Genomic DNA, 26,436 nt, shown 5'->3' with positions numbered 1-26,436 from the left:
ATTTACCAGTAATCAATATTTTATCTTTTGCACAGCTATGCAGTATCTAAATGAAGTTTTCACAGATTATGGCACCTACCCCAGGTCCTCTTCGGACGAAAAATAAACGCTGTTTTCAGAAATGGCCATTGCGTACAACTGATGGCAGTGATAATGAAGAACCGACATTTGTATTACAGAAGCGATGCAGAGCTTCAGTATTTTTTTAATTTGCATTTAACGATTGCTGCTGGATGCAGTAGTTTTCCATTTTGATTGTAGGATCCTGCTGAGGATGATTTAAGAGCGAGCTTGAAGCGACATTTACGTTCAGTGTTGGATCAAAAACCTGCAGTAGAGGAGTATTTTGGTAAATGGTATATTCTATCTCATATTTAATTTTACATTAATATTATGAATTCATTGGTAAGCGTTTTGTTGTTTCATGATAAATAATTTTTAAACTGATTGAACAAAATTAAATTTATTCCAACAGAGGAAATGTAAATAATTGAATAAGGGAACATTTTGAGTACTATCTCATTTCAAATAATAAATTTTGTTCTGTAAAACATTCCTATATTATCTGTTTTTTCAACTGCAAAATGCAAATTTTTTTAAATGTTGCTATAAGTAAATTTTTATCATTTTTGTTACAGACCAGTCTTTCAATAATCCATCTGCACAAGGGAGTTCAGTTTTTGAAGCGCCTGTTTCCAAAGAGCCAGAATTAGAAGAAGAATCCGTTATTGCTCCTGTAGATTGGGATGATCCAAATCAACGGTATGCTTTTGCTAATTGCTTATTGCTGATAACTTTTTTTAAATTTTTGCTTGGAAACTTTTTTGAAAATTATTTTTTCAGTCTGTTTTTATGAGTGCTTCAGCAAAAATTTCAATGCAAAAAATAACTATATAATTTAATTGAATTTTATACTTTATGCAGTATCAAATATTTTTACTTTTAGCATTGCTAGGGAAAGAATTGGCTCGTTGTTGAAACCCCAGAATGAACCAACGCAGCAGTCTACGTTTGACTCATCACAAGTAGTTTTTATTTATACTTTTTGCTTTTCATCTGTTAAGTATCTTACTTTTTTTATAGCCAGTTAACCAGAACTTTTTGTTTCAATTTACGTCGTTGAATTCACAAGTAGAATATTAAACGTAACTTGTATGCATTGTATACATGGGAAATTTTTATTTCATTGTAGCAAAAGCAGATTGTACTTTCGGCATTTTCGGAATTAAAGGTGGCATATATTTTGAACAGCGATTTTTATCCAAGCTGTACTCATGTAATAGCAGGTAATGAATGTATTGATTTGTTGCAGGTGATGATTTGGTAGACAGTTTTGTGTATCGCATAATAACAATAATAGCAATAGCATGGAATGTTTTTTATTATAAGTGGTGTAAGAATTTTCAAATGGTTTATTTGAAGTTTTGAACTTGAGATAAATGTAACAAATAATTTTAAATAAATAAACTTTAATTGTAAGCAGTTTTGTTTCAGATTTATTATTAGTTTGTTTTTTTTGTTATTTGCATGAATTATGTTTGCTGATAGGTACTCTTGGTCGCACCGAGAAAGCATTATGTGCTCTTGCCACAGGAAAATGGATACTCACATTCGCTTACGTAGAAGCATGTCGCCAGCACGGATTTCTTGTTGAAGTAAGGGTTTTTTTTGATTAATTTAACATTTTAGATTTGCAGTTTGCAAGAGTTGACTGATGTTTCAAGGAGCAAGAATATGAGTGGGCGAAGTTTCTACGTGATTCTGGTGATGATGTGGACGTTGGGATGCTCGATGTGGCTGAAGCGGCTGTTAGATGGAGAAAAAAGATTCAGCGAGTAAGAAATTTTCAGTGCAACATGCTTTTTCATTTTGTGTAGTACATAAGTAAAATTTACAATATAATGATTTTTGGTGGTGTTCGCCAATGTTGAAGTCACAGATATTAAAACAATTAATTTCTATTATTTTGTTGATTCGATGTAATTTGCTTTTGTTGCTAATTGTTAATTGTAATTAGGAGCAGAGATATGCTTTTGATGGTTGGATGGCATTTATTGCAGCCGATTCAGCGAAGCAGAAATCATTAGAGCGTCTTATTTGTTTTGGAGGTGGAAAAGTTTTCACAAAGTAAACATAATTTCTGCTTTTAAATTGATAAATTGAAAAGTTTAATTGGTAACAAATTTCAGGGTTGAAGATGCTCCCAAAGGTTGTTTCGCTTTCGTGGATGTCAACAGTTTAAATTTTACGAAGGTAGATTTTTTTATAATATTATAAAACACTGTTATAAAATGTAAAGCATTGTCATGAAAAAAGTAGAAATATACAGAGAGTTTGAGATTTACCTATTACCATCAAATGAACTGAAAACGTTGAGATATTTGAGGTTGTTCTTAGAAAATATTGATTATTTATAGGACTTTTATGGTAAACTAATTCAACAAGGACTGAAGTGTTTTAAAGTCGAATACATCTCCGGTTACCTTTTAAATGAACCCTTTGAGGAGGATTTGTACATCATTGACGAGACGTTGTGGTCTTAATTCAGAAATTTGTACTGTTTGCATTATGATTTTCTTTTTTGTTCTAATTGTCGAGATGAAAATATTTTAATGCAGTTAGAATTTTATTTTACTCATTAAAAGTTGAATGATCAGAGTGTTTGTTTGCATGTGTTTTCTTTTAGGGGAAAATGATTTTTAACAACTGATGAATGAAAAATGAAAATAACTTCTCCAAAATGATGGTTTTTATCAGATTTCTATAATGAAATACAGATTTATTTAATGCACACGTATCAGCGCAGTTTATGACAACAAATTCAAATAGATTTGTTGAATTCCTTCCACTCATACATTATTTATACTTGCCATTCAAAGAATAATCAAAGGTTTATTCATTTAAAACAAGCACCAATGCTTTGAGAAACACGAAAACAGTAATTTTAATTTTAAACATTTGGTTAAGGAAATTCTTTAGCTTGCACATCAGATTACCACAAGTTTATAAAGAATCATAAGCTGTAGCACTTCAAGATTATAAATATACTAAAAACGAAGTGTAGCGCTTCGATCATTTTCATTAGTTTTAATCTTTGTTTTGAATAATATTTATTAACTCGATTGTGACACCACTAGAGAAATAAAGACAACGTTAAATGAACAAAGGGAAATAATTACTTGCATACGGTAACTTCTGCTTGTCTCCAAGGACGAATCTATCCGCCCCTCCCCCCTACCTTTTAGTCTACTAGAAAACAACCCCTTTTTAATGTTGATCGCGAACGCTGTTTATGTTGTTTATAGTCTCAGAATTTTGTGGGCGGGGTCTTTTACGACAAGAACCTCTGTAGGAGTTGCTTTCACATTTTCCAATGTTTCTTTCTGGTGGCGGATACAACGACTTCTTTATTTGGTGACATAGCCTTCTTTGCATATCACCAATGAATCTCACGATGTTTTCTTTATTGATATGACTTTAGCCTGCCAGCATGTACTGCTAATCACATTGCTTCTGCAATAAAAACCGTTGTTTTGTGCATACCATGTTCATGCTTATGCATTTGAATACCTGTTTTAATGTTTGTATTTGAAGAAATTAATAAATCAATCAAACAACAGTGATTTGTGAATTTTTTCTAAATGCAGCGCTACTTAGATTAATATGTGAAATTACTTGCCTTAACAGTTACATTGCTTAGTAAAAAATATAAAATCGTCACTGAACAATTTTTCCAAAACTAACATTAATAAACGGACAGCAAATTACATTGTTTCAAGGGCACAACTTGTGAAATTTTCTATTAAAAAACGCAAGTCAATTTTCTCTGCTTTGCATGTCTCAGTAAAATGTTTGCATAAAAATTCAATTCAAACAGTAATTGAAATTTATTTTCCGCTTAAAAATCAGAACACCATTTTATGCGGGCAATCGCCTTTCCTCAAACCAAAGTTTGAACCAAGATAGCCAAACAGATACTTCTTATCTTCACTGCTACGAATAGCATTCAAAACCATGCTATCTACAGCTTTCTGATCTTTCTTTCTCTGTTCTGATACAACATACTTCTAAAAATAATATTAAAAAATCATTAATAACGTAACTTTTTAATAAGCACTTTTGTTACTTTTTTTTTAGTGACAAAAATATCTGCCTCTGAGTTTACACGCTTCTTCTGCTTTATACGTTTAAAATAACTATCATTCAAATGGTCCGGAATTTCAACGTCTTTTATGTTTAGTTTAGTTTTCGTTCCGATTACATAAATCTGATTTATTCGGCGTAATGGACAACCATTCAACTTGTGAGGACCTTTTGCATAAGAAAAGTTAATAAATACAATTAAATAAAAATCTTTTACCTGTTATAAGCAACAATCCACTGCCCAATTGCTTTAAAAACACCGCACGCTAAACAACAAAATTTTCAATTACGCCCTGATGTTTCAGCAAATGAACATGAAATTAAAAAGTACAAAAAATACAAAACGAATATCTCACAATAACCTTAATACGCTAAAGCATTCACTCCTGCGATAATTTACTGATTCGATACAAAAACATCAAACAAAATAAAGTACAAAAATTAAAGATAATGCGTCTTGTTTATTTTTTTAAATTACCTTTCCCTTGTGACGACCAGCTAACAAAATGACAATTGTTCCAGGAGTCAATGATGGTTTCAGCTTTTTAGGATGATTCTTGAAAAACTTATTCTTACTCAATTTTGGTTTCTTTCGTCTTTTCACAACGGACACTAATTTCGGCTAAAAATACACACATTTCAAACAATAAAAATTGACAAATTTGCTTTAACTGCAAATTAATTCAAAATGTAATAAATAAAAGGTATATTGAAACTGAATAAGATAACAGTATTAAATTGTTAAATTCAATAAACAAAGCAAAAATAAGAAAAAAAAACTTACAGGTTTCTTCACCAAAACTTTTCGTTCTTTTCCATTATTTTCTCCACCGACTGGTTTAATCTTATAAATACTAACAGGATCTCTCAGTTTTGGTACAATTTTCTAATGTAATAAAAAAAAGAACAATGTAAAAACTAACACCTTCAAAAATTCTAATTAATTTCACTTTCGGCTTTAAATATTTATAAACGCATCTTTTGGCAAACATTCGTGCACGAGAAAAACGCATCACATGAACGCGACCAATAGGCTGGTTCTTACTAAAAGGCTGACTGCCTGTTTTCTTCTGTCCCTCAACCTTTTCATGTCCACTTTTTTCATTCCCTTCTTGCACCATTTTTCTTTTTCACCTTTCCAATAACTAAAATCATAAAATAAAAAAATAAATGCATAAATTCAATTAAAAATGAATTTCAAACAAACTGTTCACAAGTCCCATTTTAAACTCATTTATATAAATAAAATACAAAAACTCTTCATGTTACATAAACAACATTCAAATACGTTACATTTGTGAAGAATAAGAAAATAAAAACCTAAAAGTGCATATTCACCTGCTTCGGACAATTACTGACACGCAGTACAGCACTTTGGATACTGTATTAAAATATTATCAAGTTTAACTACAGTAGACAACTAAAATGATCTGTTAAAGCAAAAAGTGTGAAGCAAAAAGTGATCTACACTTATATTTAACATATTAAAAAATTCATTCTATCTTAAAAAATTACCAAAGTAAAACTTTTCACTTTTTAATTTTAAAAGCTCAAAATTTAGTAATTACTGTGATGTACATTTTTAAAATTAGTTCCTTACTAATGCCTGAACACAAAATATAGTGTCACATGACGTAGCTTCTACTTTTTTGTAACAAAACAGCCATTTGTACATAAATTTAGAGCTAGCAACCGCTAATTTGCTTAAAATTATGCAAATACTTTTAGTAGTAGTGAACTTTAATTCAGTTGTAGATGTTCCAACTAATCACTGAATGCACATGCATTCTGCTTTTATTTCGCATTTGCTATTAAAAATGCATTTTCTAAAATTATGTAACATTAAAACTATACAGTACTACTAAATCACTAGTTCAGGTGTAAAAATAGACTATAGCACTAAGAAACTACTCAATCAAACCTTTAACCACAGGCTGTTTAATAAAATAGTTCAGCATCATTACAAAGAAAAAAGAATGTAAATTTGATTATTATCTCAAAAGTAATTTAAACTGAAAATAAAAATTAACCTACACTACTTTCAATGATCCTTGTGCACTATGATTCCAAAACCAAAAACAAAACGGCAAATGCAAAATGTCATTTATTCAATCCTACGCACTGCAATTTTTGACAATAGCTACTTTTTAAAGAAGTTGCAGAAACTGTAAAAATAGTTTTTTTCTTTTTCCACAATCATCTCCTTCATTTCTCTCATCAATAATGCACCACTGATTGAGAGAGGTTCGTCACGGTCTTTAGAATACTGATTAGAACGAGCTGACGATTTTGTAGCTTCGTCGCAGATTCTGTCTCCAACAAAACTTTGGCATCTTCACTCAACACTTTCTCTGGGAAAACGTATCCGCTAAATTCAAACTAAGTTCAATACGAGATTGTCGAATTCCATCCATGATCGTCTATTCTTTGAAACACTTTGAGCACAGTCCATATTTGCTACAACATTCCTCTCGTGATTACAGCAAGACAAATGGACCTAATTTCACTAATATCAGGAGACCATTGCAGAAGTTGGTTTAAAATTGATTTTCATTACAATAATGAAGTGAGCTGCTAGTTTCCGTAACCATTTATTTGCATTTCCAATTAATCACTCCTCTGGTCAAAAGAATTCACTGAGTTCACGAACAACCAACATAAGACCAGAGAAATGGATGAGTGCTTATCCTTTTGAACGTTTTGAGCGCAGTGTGTGAACGAGAATCTTCTTCCTGTTACTAGAGTTTTCTGCTTCAATTTCTATCATCATTGTGGCGAGACCACTACTAAATAGGTTGCAGGGTTTATGAGCAGCATGGATAAAGAAGAAAGCACTCTTCAAAGAAACCTAATACTAATCAGTAAAAACATGAAAAAATCACAAATTTTTTATATAAAAACGTAATTGCTTACCATCAGAGAGAATTTTCCATTTTGGGTGATATACAGACGCCGAATTTCCGAAAAATTAGCGAACGCAATCTGCGTATCAACACCATTCTGTTTCAGATTTCACAACATTAAAATGCATTATCAGAAAAATATTATTTCAACATGCCGTAATTTCTCTACAGGTCCTTCTTCCATTTTCCAAAACTCGAAATGAATTTGCATACAAAGAACAATAACGCGTACTATCTTCACAGTATGACAGTAAGCAAGTACAATATTCCATTAAATTGCCCATAAATGCGAAAGTCTTCACAACTTTATGTATGTGGTCTCTAGAATTGCAATGAACTACAATCCTGAGTTTGTAACTTCATCGCGTTCTGCAGGCAACCCTCTTCACCTTTATTCGGCAGAAGCTTGAGCTCACCAGTCAAAAATTTGAGAAATAGATGATAGTTTATTCTCTAAAAGCAGTGGTTCCCAAAATTCTGTGGAACGTGATCCACTTTTTAAACAACAAGTTTTCACGGCCCAGGTAGCTCCAATAATACAAAAGGCTGACTAGCTTCGATCATTCGGTGTTATCAAATCAAAATTATGAACTAAATTTCATTAACATATTCATTATTCGTAATGAAACACATGCGAAGGATGGGTTTCCTTTATCACGGCATAAAGCACATGGCCCAGGCGCCGTGAGAACAGATTTAGACGCATTTACTCCAGTTCAGACCTTCGTCTTTTATAAAGCCATCCAGCATGTTTGTAATGTATTGTGATCCTATGCGATCAAAGTATCTACAAAAAGAACGCGCAGGAACATATTACAGTAGTTTCACGTCACCAGTGTCCGTGCGTAGATGTTTCCGCCTTCGCTCTGTGTGCATTGTTAACCTGTGTGTGTAATCTCGTGTGCGTTATACATTAGCTTGGTATTGTGTTGTCATTACAAGTCTCTATATACTTAATCAGTTCACATTCACAACAATGTTGTGGATTTTCGTGCTTCGGAAGCCGCGATCCACTAAAATTCGTCGTACAACTCACTAATCGGTCGCGACCCACAGTTTGAGAACCACTGCTTTAGAGTATTCAAATTAGGAGGCTGGATTTCTTTTTTTTTTCCAAAAGAATATTCATTCTCTACCAACTAACATTTCTTCTAAGAAAAATTCCTTTTCTAATTATATTTGCTTGAAATCGTTGATCTGTATGCTTTTTCTAATAAAAAAAATACCAGTTCTCTTCATCCACAAGATTTTAGAGAATATAAACACTCCTTTATTACGCACCTTAAATAAAACCAGAACAATAAATATTTACATACGATAAATAAAAAATCTGAATTTGTAAATAATTGAACGAGCTTAAAATCTGCATTCAGTTGTGAAAATGTAATATTTTGGAGCAATATAATATGAGCGGAATATGTGATTCCTGGGCATGCTTTTAGAATGGATAGGCAAATAAAAATGCCAGTATTTATTTCTAATACTTATTTTTAAAAAATCACATTTGTTCAGCATTTTCATTATTTTGCTTCATTTTAAAAATATATTGTTGTGCTTTAAAAACAAATAAATTTTTAAACTTAACACAAAACATACACTATACAATAAATTAAATTCAACGCAAATTATGTTAGAAAAATAAGTAACATAAAATTTCTGCTAATTATCATATATAAATACCAAAATACACAAAAACCAAAAAATGCCTTTCTTCTTTTAAAATATTTATATCTCATAACAAATTCTCATGTTTGTGTTATACATGGTTTACAAAAAATGTCACTGACGCGTGAATTTTTCTTTATAAACTTCTGTATAGTATATGAAAAAAATACTTTAAAACTTTTAGTAATATGAGTATATTATTTACCATTATTTCAGATGTCCAAATGTCAACTCGTTATAAGTTTTGACTTGGAGCTAGCCGTTGATAATTGATGAACTGGTTATTTCTTTCTGTATACTTGGCAACGTTTGGTAAAACGAAACCATTAGCATAGTCGGTATTCAAAAACTGTTTCAGATGTCACAACGTCATTGAATTTGCAATCTCTCAAGTATAACTTTATTCTTGAGCTTGATTACTTGGACTTGAACATGATGATTACTTTGATCTGAAGAGACGGTATAAAAATCTAAAAAAACTGAAATTTAGTACTAAATTAAAAATTAAGCAATTAAAGGATTAAGTCAAAGATAACAGGTGCATATCGCGTTAGAATCATGAAACTGAATTAAAATTAAAGCAATAAGTGTATAAAATGCATTCTACAATTTTTTAGTAATAAAATAAATGCCAACTAACACGGTGGTAACAGTTCGACATTTTCAGAAAACAACACCGAATTACAAACGCCTCGGTGAACAACAGTCTTGTAACTTGCATAGCATAAATTCAACTGCATAACATCGCGGTCACCAAACATGCGGTCTATCATCATCCAACTATAACCAATCACAGTATCAAGGATGTTAGAGACAAAAGTGTTGTCGCCTGCAAGCTAGTGAACTGTAATTTTTATTCGCCGGTAGGTCAAATCAACAATGATCACCTAACCGCAATCCGACTCACGTTCGCTTCTGAACGGGATACAAGCAGGACAAATGGATAGAAACACACACTTTGTTAAAAGAAGGTGAAAGCTTAGGAACAGATAAAAATATGCAAGGTTAACTCACAACACAATATATTAATGCAAACACAAAACAGAACGTCTATCAATGACCATTTTCTCTTTTCACGCACTCCTCCCTTCCAACTCAGCAACACTACTTTACCGTAAACACCGTAACCTGAATTCAGGTACAGAGCCAATAGGTTCGCTACCGAATAATTTCCAACAAAGGACGTCCCTCAAATGCATCTTATGTATGCAGAAAGTTTTTTACATTTTCCAAGATTATGCAATAAAAAACTTTAATTTTAATTTTTACAATAATTATGGTCTAGTACCGATTTCCCTCCTGACTCCGCCTACTTTTTCGCAGTAAAATTTCATTGGTTGCTGCTCTGACGCGCGCCTCTAAATTTCATTTGTTGTCACTTCTCTGCATTTTATTTGTCAAATATTATTTCATTCTATTTGTCAAATTTTATTTCATTCTATTTGTCAAATTTTATTTCTAACCTTTTGACTGTTTTATAATAATTCTGTTGTTCTCAGATTGAGAAAAGTAAGAGAATGAAATTACGATGAAAAAATAAAAAAAAATACAATACAATACAGACTGGAGCAAAACGGCGTTTTTTATATTGTATTAATGTAAATATCACCTATGGAAGAGAAAGGCGGTATTTTTGTTTCCATACTCATTGGAATGTTCTGATTTTTACATAGAGTTAAATGCGTAGGTCATGGTTTTATTTATGTGAGAAGACATTAATCAGACAATTTATTTTGGATAGCACAGAATCTCCTGACCTATCGTACTTAAACAGTTTATTGAACAGTACAAAGTAATACAAAACAACAATATAACATAATACAATACAATACAATACAAACGAACAATATAATAAAACAAAACAACATCATACAATAGAAAAGCAATAAAAATCTGTACAAGAGTAAATAAAAATAAACAATGCAGTTGTACAGGAAAAGATGGCACTCAATAATTCTCCGCCTTGGGTACTAGGTACGCCACAGCTCTTAAGAACTGCTCCATTGTACGCGTACCGCCATTGTATTCTGCAGTCAACGCTGTTATGCGTTGCTGCAGTTCTTCATATTTCTTATTTTTTATCTGTAAATCACGGGCGGTAACGCGTCCTGATGTTACCTGCTGATTCAACGTTTCCGTTGAACCCTGCTCATCGATAAGCAACTGGAGAAGTTCATAAAAGCCGAGGTGTCGCTTCCCCGCAAGTCGGTTCATTTTGAAGTGCCAGCCTTTCAAATCATTGTTCGTGCGAATATTTACATTATATACATTCCACAGAGGCAGTCTGTCATAGGGCATCTATTCCACTCGAAAATAATTGAACAAAGCTTCTACTGAACCCGTAGCATCTCTGCCAAGCAGTTCCACGGCTGCAACTACATCAGGAAGTGGCAAAAAAGCCGTTTCCAGCAACATTTTGACTTTTTTTCTTCATGGATGTAGCTGGTTTGCATCCCAAGATCCGTCACCTTCCGCAGTATGTGTACCGTATATGTGGACCCCCGGAAATGTCCCCTGCAGTGCAGGGATCAGGGCTCAAAATCGCAAATTACTGTTTGCGACTGAAGGACCACCCCCAACGCTGCCGTCTTAAAAATTAAATGATCGAAAATTTCACGATACGTGGAGAGATCTTTTTGGACGGTTAAACAATACACAAGCGGCACTAATTTACCCGCAATAAAAACATGGATGGTGAACATCTGCTGGTACCATTCTGAAACTATTTTGAAAGTTCCATCCATGGACCAGACAGAATGTTCAGATAAAATTGATGAATTTTCTTCCGTACAGAATATTAAAATGGAATTATATACATTATTATACAATAAAAAACGGCGATCAGACTTCGTCATTCACCATTGGGGTGGAATCTCCAGCTGCAGGCGAGTTGGCGAAAGTCTCGGAAATTTTTGCGCCCGTTTCCTGTACATCGTCGTTTTAACACATTTATACCAGCAGTTTCCAAATCAGCAGATGCACTGCTCGCTTCTTCGTGGTAAATTTGCTGAATGGTCTTCAATTCCTCTGCTGCCCGTCGCTTGAGAGAATTTTCCTTCTCCATCACAAGATATCATTATCAGGGGTGCAGTCATCTGCATGAGTATCAGAAGACAAGACTGCGTCCACATCCAAGTTCGTGTGGATTGAACCCCGGCATCTGCTTCCAGTAAACAACTCTCAGAGCTTTCTGTAGCCCCAGAAAGGCCATCAAAACTGCCTGCGACAGCGGACGTAGAGTCACTATGGCCTCCCAAAAACTCTGTCGACACCTGACATTTCTGTCGAAGCCATTCGCCTGCAGCACCGACTTGTTCCCGCATCAAATTAGTACACTGCTCCCATTCAACCAAAGAATGGGTACCATGACGCAGTGTTTTCAATTTGTCCCCTTGACAGAGCAAACGAACAAGCTCACCTCGATACTTTTCGATGGCTTCTCTCGACAGGAACTCTTGCAGAAGCTTCCTTTCAAGCGTCCCAGCCGCATCTTGCGCACTCTTTATGACCTGATCCATTTGAACGTTGGTAGCTTCGCCACTAGTACAGCCGATACGACTCGGAGGACCATAAACCGTAGACCCAATAGACCAAAACTACTATGGTATAAGGGTAGTCACTCACAACGTAATTGTTGAAGCGCAGTACCCGAAACTGAACAACTAACACAGTGTAGTAATGACAACGCCTTTCTTCCGTGCAATTGATCCACACTTCACAAAATTGAGATTTATATACAGAAATTACTTCCGGGTTGACTAACACCCACTGCTTGCAGGAAGTGCCGTCGGCAATGTTCCAGCAAACAGAGATTTACATACATAATCACCTCCGGGTTTGACTAGTACTAACTGCGCGCAGAAACCTCCGTTAGGAACGTTCTTTGTCGTATTTGCATAAACGTACTTCCGTGATGTGCGCAGCTATATATGGTAGTAGAGTGGTTTTCACGCCACAGATTTGACCAGTCCTGGATGCGACAGATAACTCTGATTCGCTATCAAACGTACCGTCAAACGTATTGGGTGATTGCCAAAGCGCTAGTCTAGCGCAGCTTATCGAGAATTTCATCAATCCACTCTGTCTTGCAGATGGCATAAATCGCTTTACAGCATACACTTGCCCACTCTTGGAAAAAGCTGATGTCGATTCTTTTACTAATAGATAATATGATCAAGCTCGTACTTGTCATACGTTCAATAAGATCGAGCTCCAGAACCAGATCTTTTATTTTCACGTTATCAATAACGTCACTGGCCGCATTGATAATCACAGGTGTTTTTCGAACACCTCCATAAAACAATGAGAAGTCGATATCTGTGGTAACACTGAAGTGAAGTCTCAGGAGAAACTGGCTTATAATAATTAAGTGGAGTCGAACGCAGAAATAAGACAGGACAAAATAGTAGATAAGAACTCTTTTTAGACAAAAATTTAGGAAGTGCTTGGTCGATGCTGCCGCCGATGCAATGACGTCCAAGGGTGCCAATGTGTCGCGATGTGCGGAAGTAAACGTCTGCAGAAGTTTAACATGCCGAGATAGCTGACAGGGATTTCGTTAATTGCTTGCAATATTGGTTGATTAGACGCCACATGCGCTTGTTGCTTTTGTGACCCTGTAGCCGGTAGCAAGCTTACCGCCGCGCCGGTGCCAATTAAAAAAACGCCGCTTGGATATTTTTTCCATTGTGTACAAACAATGACTAGGAATCTTTGGTGACACGACGGCCATCAGCGTCATACACCGGTGTCGTTTCCCCACGAACAGGGTGGGGCGCACTTTTGGGCTCAGTCGCCGAAACGAAGGTGATAAAAACAGGTTGAATCTTGGGTGCTTGGGAATGGGGAAAAAGTTGATGCCGATTCTTTTATGAATAGATAACATGATAAGCTCGTACTTGAAATACGTTCAGTAAGATCGAGCTTCAGAGCCACATCTTCTATTTTGACGTTATCAATAACGTCGTTGGTCGCATTGACAATCACAGATGCTTTCCGAATATCTCCATAAAACAATGAGAAGTCGATATCTGTGGTGACGTTGAAGTCTCAACTAGCTTATAATAATTAAGAAGAGTCGGATGCAGAAATATGACAGGACCAGATGGTGAATAAGGACTCATTTTAGACAAAAATTTAGGAAGTGATCTTGGTCAATACTAGTCAATGACCTAACCTGGTCGAGATGGGGATAAGAATCGGCGTCGGTGAGCGACTGCTTTCTGGATGGCGGTGGTCATCCACCGGTTGGTCGCAGCATTGTAAGAATTCATATAAGGCGATTCCAAGCGTTCCAATCGGCTTGCGAAGCTGCTGATGTCCGAGCTGACAGCGTTGATCGTTGTCGTGGGTTGGAGTGCTGCTATTTGGTCAGCCAGTTCTGCCTGTTCCGTCAACGGGCGATCTTGGAAGGGTGCGAGGCCAGTGCGAATGGGCAACGGAAGTTTTCTGAGGAATAACTGTCTAGCTACGTTATCTGAAGCTCCGCCGAGAAGTCGTTGTATCCGACGTAGGAACTGCGACGGTTTGTCGTCGCTCAGCTCCTCGTTCGTCAGCGCTTGCAGAATGCGCTGGCCTTTCGTTTGCGCGTTGCGCTTCAGGCATCACTCACGAGTCACCAATTGTCGTAGATGATACCAACCAGTCAGAAAAGAGAGAAAGAAAGAATGCGTGCAGATCGTAGGAAAACAGACAACAATGATAATACTAGATAAAAACAAGGATACTGTATATAAGAACACTCAGGTACAGCGCTTACTATATATTGACATTTTCTACAAAATTAAAAAACCGAAAGAACCGAAAACAGTTTCAACAGCATACTGTGAAAAAACCAACAAAATTAGTATTGACCATTAAACACTGCAAAACATTCATCTTTGTTGGTTGAGATATTTTCCTAGATTGCTTAGTTAAATGCAAGCAATTTTTCAGTGTTTGGCTTAACTCAAAGAAATGGTTTCTATTTCAGTTCTACTGTAAAATTTTTGCTTTGACAGCCGTAAAAAATGACAATAAAATGAAGCACTAAATGAACTGAAAGCTTCAGAATAGGTGTTCTTATGTTTAATATAAAGGATCATACTAGATGAATTAGTTTCATGGAATATCATAATTAGTCAGTTAAAAGTAATACCTATTTTACTGTATTACTTTACAAAAACACTTACCTACATGTTACTGCATACTTAAAATTTTAATCTACTTCATTATTTTTTTGGAAAAAACTGCATTAAAGGGTGAAAAAAACATTTTCATATCACTAGTGCGGTAGACATTTGAAGTCTGTATCTTGAAGACATTTGTTTGAAACAAAATTTTAAATGCCGGATTAAAAGAAAAATTAGGCTCAGCTCAGGTTAATTTATATATTAATAAATTATTAGGTCATATGACTTGTGAATATTATTTTTTATTTTCCACATGTGTACCACAGATGAACTGAACCTTTTTTCAAAAATTTACTGTTCTATGCTGATAATTAATTTTGCTGATTTCAGTATGCTTTATGATTTATGATACAGTATGCTAGACATTTTTGTAAGAATATTTTATTTATTTTTAAGCAGATAAATTTATTTTTATGTTTAAATTAAAGGTAAATTTATAATTTTAACATTATAATACTTCTTTATTGAATTAGGTTTATAATAATATATTAATTTCAAATATGTACTTACTTTTATTAAATGATTTAGGTTAATACTGTATTTTGATCTAATTGTCAATTTGAAATTTGATTTACTTTGATTTGTTTTTCTAGAATTACTCGTGTAAGTGTATTTTTTATTATTCAAAATTTTAATAACATCTTTATTCGAGCTTGTTTGTTTTTCGGCATATATGTCTATTAGAATTATTTTAGAAATTTATTAATAGATGCCTATAAGCAATAAAATGGAAAATTTTAACGTAATTACGTTAACAGTTTTATTTTTTACGTTTTTTTGCTGATTAATTTTCTGGTCCTGCATTATGATAAGTTTTTGATTTTTATTGAAAAGTTTCTTACTTCCTTCTTGGTTAGATTTTTTTCAAAATATTTTACATTCGCTTCTGGTAGTAACTGACGTGTATGTTTTTATTTAATGTTTGTTTTTAATATTATATTATATTATATTATATTATATTATATTATATTATAGTATAGTATAGTATAGTATAGTATATTTTATTTTATTTATATATGGTTTTAATTTTGTTTGTTTGTTTTTTACCGATTTTATTAGTGTATATTTATATTTTTGCTCATTTTTAGTAAACTGCATTAATAAGCTAGAGAAAATGGTTAGCGAGGATGATATGGAAGTCGATGATGGTCCTCCTATGCTTGATAGAGAAGATTATTCAGAGCCGTCTTCATCTCGCCGTCAAAGTGAAAGCGAGGAAGAAGATTATTTGGATGTTAAGAGCTCTAAGATCGCAAAAGTTGCTAGACCGGATACTGGAGATCATTACGATCAAGTATTGAATGATCAGGCAAAGCGTTTTGAATATCTGTTGAAACAGACAGAAGTGTATTCACATTTTGTGTCTAGCGGCGCGTTGACTGGTGAGTTTAATTATTTTTACTTGTTTGTTTCAACATCTTTGTTATAAATTATTAGAAGGGAAGAAACTTGGTTCTCCTTTGAAAATTAAAGAAAAGAAAGACGGTAAAGTGATTCCGAAGGTTTCAGCTGTTGGCGATCACCGACATCGCAAAACTGAAAAAGAAGAGGATGAGGAATTGTTAGAAGAGGAACGTCATAATGCAAACATTTTTTGCTTTGCACAATCTCCTTGGTGTAAGAAATTGAATTTTGCTTAAATTTTTCCATCGTAATAAAAGTATTCGTTTTAGATATCAAAGGAGGTGAAATGCGAGATTATCAAATTCGCGGTTTAAACTGGATGATTGCTTTATTAGAGAATGGGATCAATGGTATTTTAGCCGATGAAATGGTGAGGGCATAATGAAATCCATAGTTCATTCACTTATTTATTATTTAATTCAGGGCTTGGGCAAAACTCTTCAAACTATTTCCTTTATTGGTTATTTGAAGCATTATAAAAACATGCCGAGTCCGCATTTGGTAATTTGTCCAAAGTCAACATTGCCCAACTGGGTGAATGAATTCAATCGTTGGTGCCCGTCTATTGTTGTCGTTCAGTTGATTGGTGATCAGGAAACTCGAGTAAGTTAAATGCGTTTTTATAAGTTTTTTGTGCTCATTGAATCACCGAATGAAAATTTAGGATGCTATTATTAATGAAAAACTCATGCCTGGCAAATGGGATGTGTGCGTTACGAGTTATGAGATGGCTATTCGCGAAAAGTGCGTTCTGCGGAAATTCAACTGGCGATACATTGTTATTGACGAAGCCCACAGAATTAAAAATGAAAAGTCAAAAGTATAATGTTTGCATATTTTTATTTTAGTTTGTTAAAGATGATTATGCTGAGTTTATTGTTTTGCATTAAATGTTGAAATTTTAATTGTTTTGTATACAAATTTTTTCTTTATTTTCAGCTGTCAGAGATTGTTCGTCAGTTTAGATCTTCGCATCGATTACTTTTAACTGGAACTCCTCTGCAGAATAATTTGCATGAACTGTGGGCCTTATTAAATTTTTTGTTGCCAGATGTTTTCAACAGCTCGGATGATTTTGACGCTTGGTTTAACACGAGTTCATGTTTTGGTGATACTGGACTCGTGGAGCGGTTGCACACCGTACGTTTCACTATCTCATTTTTATTAATTATGTTTGTTATAATTGTAATGTAAATATTTGTTAGGTTCTGAAACCGTTTTTACTTCGACGTTTGAAATCTGAAGTAGAGAAAGCGCTTCCTCCGAAAAAGGAGCTAAAAATTTACATTGGCTTGTCGAAGCTTCAGCGAGATTGGTTTGTTATTTTTTGCAGTTTTTCATTTTGCATGTGTTTATTTTTATTTTTATGTTTTTTAGGTATACAAAAATTCTAATGAAAGATATTGATATTGTTAACGGAGCAGGCAAATTAGAAAAGGCTCGTTTGTTGAACATTCTTATGCAACTAAGAAAATGTTGCAATCATCCTTACTTATTCGATGGTGCGGAACCGGGACCGCCATTTACTACTGATCAACATTTGGTAGATAATTGTGGCAAAATGGTTCTTGTCGACAAGCTTTTGCCTAAATTGAAAGAACAAGGTTTTTTCTTTAGCAGAAATGTTAAAAATTGTGAATGCAATCTTTTGTTGTTTAAGGTTCGAGAGTTTTGATTTTTTCGCAGATGTCCAGAATGCTTGATATTTTGGAAGATTACTGCTTGTGGAAGCAGTATCCGTATTGTCGCTTGGACGGACAAACTCCACATCAAGAGCGACAAGTAACTCATTTCGATTTGCATTCAGTTTTAATGAAGCATGCATTTATTTTATTGTAGGCCTCAATTGATGCTTTCAATGCCCCGAACAGCGAAAAGTTTATTTTTATGCTAACCACGCGTGCTGGCGGTCTTGGCATTAATTTGGCAACAGCAGATATTGTTATATTGTATGATTCAGATTGGAATCCTCAGATGGATCTTCAGGCGATGGATCGAGCTCATCGAATTGGTCAGAAAAAGACTGTTCGAGTGTTTCGATTGATCACCGAAAATACTGTCGAAGAGCGGATTGTGGAACGTGCAGAAATAAAACTGCGCTTGGACACTGTGGTAATTCAGCAAGGGCGGCTGGCCGAAACTCAAAAATCTCTTGGAAAAGACGAGATGTTGACCATGATTCGGCATGGTGCGGATCATGTGTTTGCAGGAAAGGAGTCGGAAATTACCGAAGAAGATATTGACTGCATTTTGGCGAGATCCGAAGAAAAGAATGAAGTAATGTTTGACTTTTTTCTTGTTTGGAAAATTTGTATCGTTGGTTTGTTTGCTTTTAGGCTTTGAAGCGTCGTTTAGAAGAACTGGGAGAAAGTTCTTTGCGAAACTTCACTTTGGACACGCAAGAAGCTTCTTCGGTGTATCAATTTGAAGGGAAAGATTATAGAGGCAAACAGCGAAAAGCTCTTGGCTATTGGATTGAGCCTCCGAAAAGAGAACGCAAAGCGAATTATCAAATCGATGCTTATTTCAGGTGCTTCTATTTGTTTTTATGTATTTTAGATTATATTTTTTTAATATGTACTTTTTTTTCTAGAGATGCACTCCGTCCACATGTGGAACCAAAAGCACCCAAAGCTCCAAGGCCACCAAAGCAACCGCAGATACAAGATTTTCACTTCTATCCACCTCGTTTGTTGCATCTCTGTGAAAGAGAAGTCTATTATTATCGAAAGACTATCGGTTATAAGGTAATATATATATACGTATATTGTTTTTTTTCTATTATAAAAGTTGTGTAGTATTATTATTATATTTATTTTTTGCATTACTGTATATACGAATTATTATTACATGTGTTTGTAAATATTTTTAAAGTAAAATGTAAAGTTGATTGTAATTTGCAGGTTCCCCTGATGCAAGATCTTCCACCTGAAGAAGCTTTGAAACGGCAAGAAGATGAACAAAAGAAAATTGATGAAGCTGTACCACTGACAGAAGAAGAATTGGCTGAAAAGGAGCAGTTGTTGCATTGTGGATTTAGCAACTGGTCTCGGCGGGAATTTAATCAGTTTATCAAGGCGAATGAAAAATACGGCCGTAACGATGTTGAAAATATTGCCCAAGAAGTGGATGGCAAATCTCCTGATGAGGTTAGTTTGAGGCAGTTTAGATTGATTGACCCTTGAGTTTTGCTTTATTGTTCAATTTTCAGGTTCGAGAATTTTACAAAGTATTTTGGGCTCGTTGTTGTGAACTGGCGGATATTGACCGTGTTTTGGGTCAAATTGAAAGAGGAGAAGCTCGAATTCAGAAGCGTCTCAGTGTGAAACGTGCGTTGGAGTCGAAAATTGCACGATACAGAGCACCGTTCCATCAGCTGCGTGTACAGTACGGTACAAATAAGGGGAAAAATTATACCGAAGAAGAAGACAGGTAAAGAAATAGAAGCTACCCATTTTTTGCTGTTTAGTTTAATGAAATTTTTTTTGAATTCAGCATTTTAATTAATTCATATTGTTCTTTTTTTTAAGATTTTTGGTTTGCATGTTACACGAGATTGGCTTTGGAAAGGAAAATTTGTATGAAGAATTGCGACAAGCAATCCGAGTGGCACCACAGTTTCGATTTGACTGGTTTTTGAAATCTCGAACAGCTATGGTATATCATTTGTGAACGAGCTTGATTTTTGTTTTACGCTTCTTTTTGTTTTTTTTTCAGGAGTTGCAACGACGATGTAACACTTTGATAAGCTTAATTGAAAAAGAAATGCACGACGTTGAGCAAAACGACAAAAGCAGTGGCGGAGGACGAAATCGAAACAATTGCAAATCTGGACGAAGTGGTTCGTCAGCAGCTACCCCTGAAAAACGCAAAACTGATGTACAAGATGGAAAAAGAAGCAGTCGTAGATCGAAGGCTTAATTTTTTTTTCATTCATATCTGCTGCGATTTAATCAATTCATTTCTCATAATAACACAAATACGCACAATTCGACATGTTACTTATTTGTGATACGTGCAGTATAGTAGTATGGTCATCATCTATATAAATGTATTTATTTTATGTATACTGTTACAGTAATTTAAAATATTTATTTTAAAAACAGCATATGTTAGAAAACGAAAAATAAAACAAACGAACAAAATGATTCAATGAATGTGAGTGAGTGAGTGATTCGATGAGATGGGAGATGATTTGATTTGTAGCGAATTGAATTTCAATCACTGGAAGCGGATCTTGGGCTAGCATCGATGGAAACTATGCTGCCGGTGTTGATGTTGGCATCGTCGTTGACTGTGTACAAAGAGCTTGTGACTTGGACATGTTGTTCAGCCGTTGTGTCTTCTCCTGTTGTCCAGGGTTCTTCGACCGTGTTGTGCTTTCCATTCGGCGCGGGATTTTCTATTTCAACAATGGTGCTGGTAAGACCGTTGTCAATTAAAGGATCTTCTGCTTCTTGAGCATGCAGTTTCGACTTGAGCGGCGTGAAGAGACGGCAAAGGAATAGCACCACGACAACAACAGTTGTTAAACAGATCACTTGAATGACCAAGAAAAATGGTAGAGCTGGAAAAATAAAAAAAAAAAGATTTTAGGTATACACGCACACACACACAAACATGTATCTATATGTATATAGATATATGTACATATGAAGCATGCGACAGACATACACAGATGAGTGCGTGGAATGATCTTTTCAAATTTATAACCATATGATGTAGTTGCACCAAAATAATCGCCATGAGTATTTGTTGGAAAGAGAGGCACGATTGGATCGAATTTGTTTTTTCCTCGTAAAGTGGTGAAGGAAATTTGATTAAGAGCGACGTGATTAATTTTTTGCCAACGATCAAATAACCAATCAATAGCCGACAACGCCAAATAATACAATGGATTTTCAGCGTTCAAATCTGCTGGAAAACGAAGCAGATAACGTAGCACAGCGATCGCCTTGACAAAGAAAGTGAAATGAAACAAACATTCATTATTTTGCAACGCAAATTATAAACGAATGAAACTATACAAAATTCTCTTTTTAGTCAAATTGAATTTAAAACTGTTTTTAAAGTTAAAAAAGCAGTAATGAAGATATAATTGAAAATTATCAAACTATATAAATTTAACTGAAATGGAGAAATGTTGTCAAATGATGATAAATAATAGTATGAAATCAAGTTAACAAAGATGAATGTTATAAAATTGTAGAGTGAAAAATAAATGTATAAAAAGTGAAAAAAGAAATACTTTTTCATCGTTGCTGACATTGTGCAAGCCATCCATTAATACAGGACTTAAGTGTGAAACCAGTGCGTCAAGTTCATCTGTGAATCCTAATAATCCACCGTTTTGTACATATAACGTTCTGTGCAAAATGAAATTCAACTGCTTTTTCAAATCCTCATCGTCTACGTGATCCAACAGTCGTTGAATTTGTAACAACGTTTGATTGTAGTCGTTCAAATTGTAATACTTCAATGTCACTGCACGACTGCTGCATATATCGCACAACGGCTGCAAACGTGCTGCCCACGTTTGGCATATGCTCATCTGATCAGCTAGTGCATCAAGAGCGGCAAAAATTGTAGAATTTCCGACAACAGGATTGTCAGGTTCCGGAATAAACCAAAACCAATAAGGCAAAGTTAATGAATGATTTTGAACCAGACGAGCAAGAGTTGATTCAAGCTGTAACAGAAATGCTCGATTCCAAGTGGGAAAAGCTGAACCAGTACCGTATCCCATGCCAAAGCATTGTTCTGCACTTGCCATGTAATGAATCCAAGCGTAATGTTCAAAGATGGTTAACTGTTTCAGCTCAATTGCACCGTTAGCTATTGGCAACAGGGTCAATTGATCAGAGGAAAGATGCTGAGCTAGTCGGAAAGCTTTTAATAACAAATCTGCCTCTTCTGAATTGACATGGTTAATCCACTTACGCACTTTACTGTGCATTCGGTGTTCACAGTTCGGCCCGCGATATCCAGCAACACATTCATCACATTTGGAACCAGTGAAATGACCACTGCAAACGCAAATTTCTTTATAAATAGAATTTGGCCACATGGAAAATACTGTATCTAATTTCGGCGTCAATAAGTCTGTTTCTCTGTTTCTTTCTGGATTCTCTAATTTCACACAATTCCCACGTCCAGGTCCACCGCACGGTTTATCAAAACCTACAAATCGCACTATGAAATTAAAACAAAAAAACAATATTTTCTACTAAATTTAATAAAATAAATACAACGATAAAAACATTTTTGCAATTGTACTTTTTTACATCGTTTGCATTGAAGTCAGCCTCGGACAATTTCCAGTTTTATGCAAATTCATTGAAAAGAAGGGAATAATTTCGATTTAATTATTACAATTTGTTGAACACACGCTGAGAAGGATTGTATAATCAATTTGTTATTATCCTTCAAAATGGATAAGAGCTTCTGCTCCTCTCTTTTGCAATACAGTCGCCGTTTCTGATAATTCATCAATATATGAACTGTAAAGCGGAAACACATGCGAGACGCTGTCGCTGTTTTTCTCCTTTATCAGACACGCGACACTGAAAAGTAACAAGCTCAGGTCAACAATAGAAACGGCTCATTGATGAACAATAAACGCGAAGCTTATTATTTAGCTGACCAAACAGACCGAATGCTTCACGTATGACAGAGCTTTATGATTATTAAATATCAGCTTCTTTATTCTTTTTGACAACAACTCATGTACAAATCCATTTTCCAATTAAAAACTACCGAGCTTATGAACATCAACTTGACAAAAAAGAGAAATATTTATTGATGAAATGAATATTTGTGATGAAGTTCTGCAAATGTCATTATACAAGCGCGTTGAAACAGCCAACAACTCATTGAAACGTGCGCAGTTGATTTTGCAAATGGTTTTTCCATCATAAATTTAATATTATAAAATTTACTGATTTACTGCAATAATTATGAGCGTTTATTAAATTTATGAGTCAACTTTGTTGAATAAAAATTTTACAAAAGCTTTTATTATACAAAACATGAAATAAATTTCTCATTTTTAATGAAATCATTTCATAATAATTACAAATCTTAATGGACGGCATTTTAAAAGTGGATATCCTTCCACTTTTGATAAATAAAGAATAACATTGCATAATAGTGGATGCAGAAGTGCATATCTTCGTGAAAAGCTATTATAAGAGGATGCTACCTCCACATGCTTCGACTGCTCCATCAGCAAATAATGACATTTACATACTTAGGTTAATTTTCAGGCAGAAGAATAAAAATTTAACAAACTATAAATATTTTCCAAACAAACTGCTGCTTTGAATTGAAAGAAAATTCTTTTCCACTGACATTTAAATTTCACGTTCACCTAACGTAATTAAATTTAAATATAGTAACAGCCGATTGAAAAAAATTCAACATTAGAAAAAAGCTTTGCAATCATCATGTGATATGTTTCGTTATAATTAATTAGTTTTCAGTTCGTACTATAAATTACCCTGCGCTGATCTTTATCTTTTTCAGCTGATGAGACACATTCCAGCTAGTAGATACTAAATCATTCAGCTTAAAGTGGAGTTAAGCAGTTAGCATTTGGTGAACATTAGTGTCAGATAAGAGTGAAACTAGCGCCTCAGTGCTGTCAGAAATAGCAACAGATGCGCTTTACATATAAAAGTCACGCATCTGGAGGAAAATCCGAACCATTTCAAGAGTGCAAAATGACGCGGAACACTTTGCCATTCAAAAATATTCCCAATATAAGTTTGGAGATGTAATTTTTCAGCTGTAAAAACAAAATATTCAATTCCATTTTTGTAAAATTTATATGAAAAATAAAAGTTTAGAAATATATTTTATATATTGCAACAAATGCACAACCATATCAATTACATTTAATTTAATAAATTTGTGAAATTTGCAGATGTATATAAAAGTATTTGCAATCTTTATTCAAACTAACAATTCCACTTTAATAGAAATGTGAAGAAAGCTTTATTTATAACTGCTTCATTCGACAAAGCATGAAATAATCAAATTAGGCATTACAAGCAATATTAAATTATTTATATTCTACCAAATTGGTGCCGAATGTCTATTAAGCAGGAAAGCTTTCAGTGGACATTTATTATTCTGGCATGCAGCTTTTGTTTGCACTGCAAATGAATCATATGTATCAAGGACAAAATTATGACGAATGGCAAATTTGTAACAGCTGTACCAGCCGCTGTGAACAAATGTGAATCATCTTCGTAAAAACTGAAGCATATCTTCAATCCACTTGATGCAATAAATTATTTGATAAGTTATATAAATATAGAATCCATTAAATTTAAATTCTGTTCATAAAAGGAAAAAGCAATTAAAAGAAAAACTAAACAACTTTGCATAAATGCATACCAATTGGTAAAAACAACGTTAATCCTGGGATCTAGCGTTGCTTAGGACATTTTTCAAGTACGTTATTCTCTTGCAATGGATACTTCTTTTGAAATAAAATAAGATAAAACTGAATGATGCTTTATTAATTTTGGGACTTTTTCATTAAAATCATACAAAATCAGATCACGTGCAAAGATAAGCTTGTGATTTTAAATTGCTCGGCAACGGTAACAAAAATGGAATTAAATATTAAATTTATAAATTAATTTTAAAAGTTGTGAAGTTGAAGTATAAAATAATCTGAATAACAACTCTGTGCCATGATCGTTGATTAAGATAATGTGATAAAGTGCACAGTTAATAGTTACAAAGGTGAAATAGTCAAAATGGATATGCAGCAAAGAGCGCATCAAGAGCAGTGTAACTTACCATCTGGCGTTGGACAGCAAGAAATGCGCTGTGTTAAAAGTCCTTCGTTAGCACATTCGCGTGGCACCTGACCTTCAATCAGTCCAGGGAAAAAAACTGCACAAAAGATTAGTTGGGAGGTGAGAGTCAGTGCAGAGTTAGGCCTTATTAGCGGTAATATCATCGTGTAGTAGAAAAATTGTTGTTTCAAAATCAGTCCGCCGATTTACTGTCAACGCTATTTAAATATACTTCAGCACGCTGAAGCAGGGTATTTGTATGAATAATACACGATCGATTCTGTCGCACAGTGTTGTACCAAACCAATGACCGCCACTTATGGGAGGTCAGCGTGGACAGAGGTCGCCTCAGTCGTGCTAACGACAGCTTTTCGGCGAAGCAGCTTCGATCCGGGTCGACTAATGCCTTTTTATCCGCTCCAATGCTGACCAATAATAATAATAAACGACAAGTCTTTTGTTTCAATAGCTGACCGGTTGAAGCTGGGTGGAGCCAACTGTTGACCGCTCTGACGAATGCGTAAAAAGAAGGTAGAGAAGCAAGCAAAACAAAAAATAAATGAAAATTAGCTTAGCATATTAATTTGATCAGAAAGCTAAATTTAAAAGGAAAATGTTTGAAATGTACGCCAGTTGGATGAAAAGTTTTGACAATGCTGAAGCATCGGCCAAAGCAATTCATCATTTCTAGGCGTTGTTCAAGCCAACTAAGAAGAAGCACGTTAAACGTTTCCTCCAGCTGGCCAACCAGAAGTGACATTGAACATTTGAACATTTTATAAAATCATCCTTTAAAGCTTTGTTTATGTATATTGCATTCGTGGCAGCCATTCTAGAATGAAAAAGAAGAAAAAGCAGTTGCAGCCACTTGCAAAAAGTAACATATTTTTTTCTTCTTTTTTATGCTTTAGACAAACAACATTAAGCTATTATTATCTTCTAAATGAAGAATTTATACTTTTTAATAATTTAATGAACACTTCAATTATGTAAGTTGTATTAGAGACAAAAGGGACAAAATATTTACATTTTGCTTACTCTCATCAGATTATGATTTTAAAGATGTAAACACAGCAGAAGGTCAAGTAATTTGCAAACAGTGCTCTCAAACATCAATGCTACTGGCTAATGAAACAACCGACGACTTTCCGACAGCAAAGAGGTAATATGGGGTAATTTTATTCTTTGGATATTTCTTAACTTGGTGCTGTTTTGAAATAAAAGAAAGTTATATTTTGCTACTATTTCTGTTTTAAGCATTGGCTTTTATTAAACAGATAACGCTTAAAAGATTGATTATTATTTTAAAATTAGAACTTTTAATTAAGTAAAAATGAATGA

General features: G+C 34.4%; 9 protein-coding genes across 9 annotated transcripts; 2 read left to right on the top strand and 7 right to left on the bottom strand.

Moving 5' to 3' along the window:
* The first annotated feature begins 68 nt into the window (after positions 1 to 68).
* Tsp_01290 (conserved hypothetical protein) lies at positions 69 to 2,543 on the top strand. The gene is made up of 11 exons (XM_003377052.1): positions 69 to 197; positions 262 to 349; positions 639 to 762; positions 947 to 1,025; positions 1,084 to 1,131; positions 1,193 to 1,286; positions 1,549 to 1,661; positions 1,725 to 1,835; positions 2,018 to 2,127; positions 2,190 to 2,253; positions 2,418 to 2,543. The coding sequence occupies exons 1-11, from the start codon at positions 69 to 71 to the stop codon at positions 2,541 to 2,543; spliced, it is 1,086 nt and encodes a 361-aa protein (XP_003377100.1).
* A 1,326-nt stretch (positions 2,544 to 3,869) lies between these two features.
* Tsp_01291 (60S ribosomal protein L6) lies at positions 3,870 to 5,294 on the bottom strand. The gene is made up of 6 exons (XM_003377051.1): positions 5,094 to 5,294; positions 4,928 to 5,029; positions 4,622 to 4,765; positions 4,361 to 4,409; positions 4,127 to 4,311; positions 3,870 to 4,067 (listed from the first exon to the last, which is right to left on the bottom strand). The coding sequence occupies exons 1-6, from the start codon at positions 5,262 to 5,264 to the stop codon at positions 3,906 to 3,908; spliced, it is 813 nt and encodes a 270-aa protein (XP_003377099.1). The 5' UTR covers positions 5,265 to 5,294; the 3' UTR covers positions 3,870 to 3,905.
* Positions 5,295 to 9,080: 3,786 nt separating this feature from the next.
* Tsp_01292 (hypothetical protein) lies at positions 9,081 to 10,925 on the bottom strand. Its single transcript, XM_003377050.1, has 4 exons — positions 10,727 to 10,925; positions 9,726 to 9,839; positions 9,352 to 9,540; positions 9,081 to 9,181 (listed from the first exon to the last, which is right to left on the bottom strand). The coding sequence occupies exons 1-4, from the start codon at positions 10,923 to 10,925 to the stop codon at positions 9,081 to 9,083; spliced, it is 603 nt and encodes a 200-aa protein (XP_003377098.1).
* A 216-nt stretch (positions 10,926 to 11,141) lies between these two features.
* Positions 11,142 to 11,566, bottom strand: Tsp_01293 (conserved hypothetical protein). Its single transcript, XM_003377049.1, is given in 3 exon segments — positions 11,142 to 11,245; positions 11,264 to 11,299; positions 11,386 to 11,566. 3 exon segments carry the CDS (start codon positions 11,564 to 11,566, stop codon positions 11,142 to 11,144), a joined length of 321 nt encoding a protein of 106 aa, XP_003377097.1.
* A 114-nt stretch (positions 11,567 to 11,680) lies between these two features.
* Tsp_01294 (putative multisensor signal transduction histidine kinase) lies at positions 11,681 to 12,229 on the bottom strand. The gene has a single exon (XM_003377048.1). The coding sequence runs from the start codon at positions 12,227 to 12,229 to the stop codon at positions 11,681 to 11,683; it is 549 nt and encodes a 182-aa protein (XP_003377096.1).
* A 352-nt stretch (positions 12,230 to 12,581) lies between these two features.
* Tsp_01295 (conserved hypothetical protein) lies at positions 12,582 to 15,013 on the bottom strand. The gene is made up of 7 exons (XM_003377047.1): positions 14,975 to 15,013; positions 13,888 to 14,305; positions 13,674 to 13,759; positions 13,416 to 13,576; positions 13,260 to 13,380; positions 12,897 to 13,227; positions 12,582 to 12,862 (listed from the first exon to the last, which is right to left on the bottom strand). The coding sequence occupies exons 1-7, from the start codon at positions 15,011 to 15,013 to the stop codon at positions 12,582 to 12,584; spliced, it is 1,437 nt and encodes a 478-aa protein (XP_003377095.1).
* Positions 15,014 to 15,294: 281 nt separating this feature from the next.
* Tsp_01296 (chromatin-remodeling complex ATPase chain Iswi) lies at positions 15,295 to 20,206 on the top strand. The gene is made up of 19 exons (XM_003377046.1): positions 15,295 to 15,309; positions 15,591 to 15,623; positions 15,867 to 15,900; positions 15,970 to 16,263; positions 16,319 to 16,456; positions 16,555 to 16,655; positions 16,709 to 16,888; positions 16,950 to 17,105; positions 17,225 to 17,425; positions 17,491 to 17,633; positions 17,663 to 17,889; positions 17,946 to 18,067; positions 18,125 to 18,562; positions 18,622 to 18,815; positions 18,879 to 19,032; positions 19,189 to 19,434; positions 19,497 to 19,717; positions 19,816 to 19,942; positions 20,003 to 20,206. The coding sequence occupies exons 1-19, from the start codon at positions 15,295 to 15,297 to the stop codon at positions 20,204 to 20,206; spliced, it is 3,228 nt and encodes a 1,075-aa protein (XP_003377094.1).
* Positions 20,207 to 20,502: 296 nt separating this feature from the next.
* Tsp_01297 (L-dopachrome tautomerase) lies at positions 20,503 to 22,622 on the bottom strand. The gene is made up of 5 exons (XM_003377045.1): positions 22,570 to 22,622; positions 22,226 to 22,311; positions 21,534 to 22,198; positions 20,999 to 21,239; positions 20,503 to 20,852 (listed from the first exon to the last, which is right to left on the bottom strand). The coding sequence occupies exons 1-5, from the start codon at positions 22,620 to 22,622 to the stop codon at positions 20,503 to 20,505; spliced, it is 1,395 nt and encodes a 464-aa protein (XP_003377093.1).
* Positions 22,623 to 25,288: 2,666 nt separating this feature from the next.
* On the bottom strand, positions 25,289 to 25,870 carry Tsp_01298 (conserved hypothetical protein). Its single transcript, XM_003377044.1, has 3 exons — positions 25,724 to 25,870; positions 25,543 to 25,604; positions 25,289 to 25,520 (listed from the first exon to the last, which is right to left on the bottom strand). Exons 1-3 carry the CDS (start codon positions 25,868 to 25,870, stop codon positions 25,289 to 25,291), a joined length of 441 nt encoding a protein of 146 aa, XP_003377092.1.
* Between the last annotated feature and the right edge of the window lie 566 nt (positions 25,871 to 26,436).

This window comes from Trichinella spiralis (assembly GCF_000181795.1).
Source record: "Trichinella spiralis strain ISS 195 chromosome Unknown Scfld4, whole genome shotgun sequence".
Lineage (NCBI taxonomy): Eukaryota > Metazoa > Nematoda > Enoplea > Trichinellida > Trichinellidae > Trichinella > Trichinella spiralis.
This window is presented reverse-complemented; position numbering and strand designations above follow the sequence as displayed.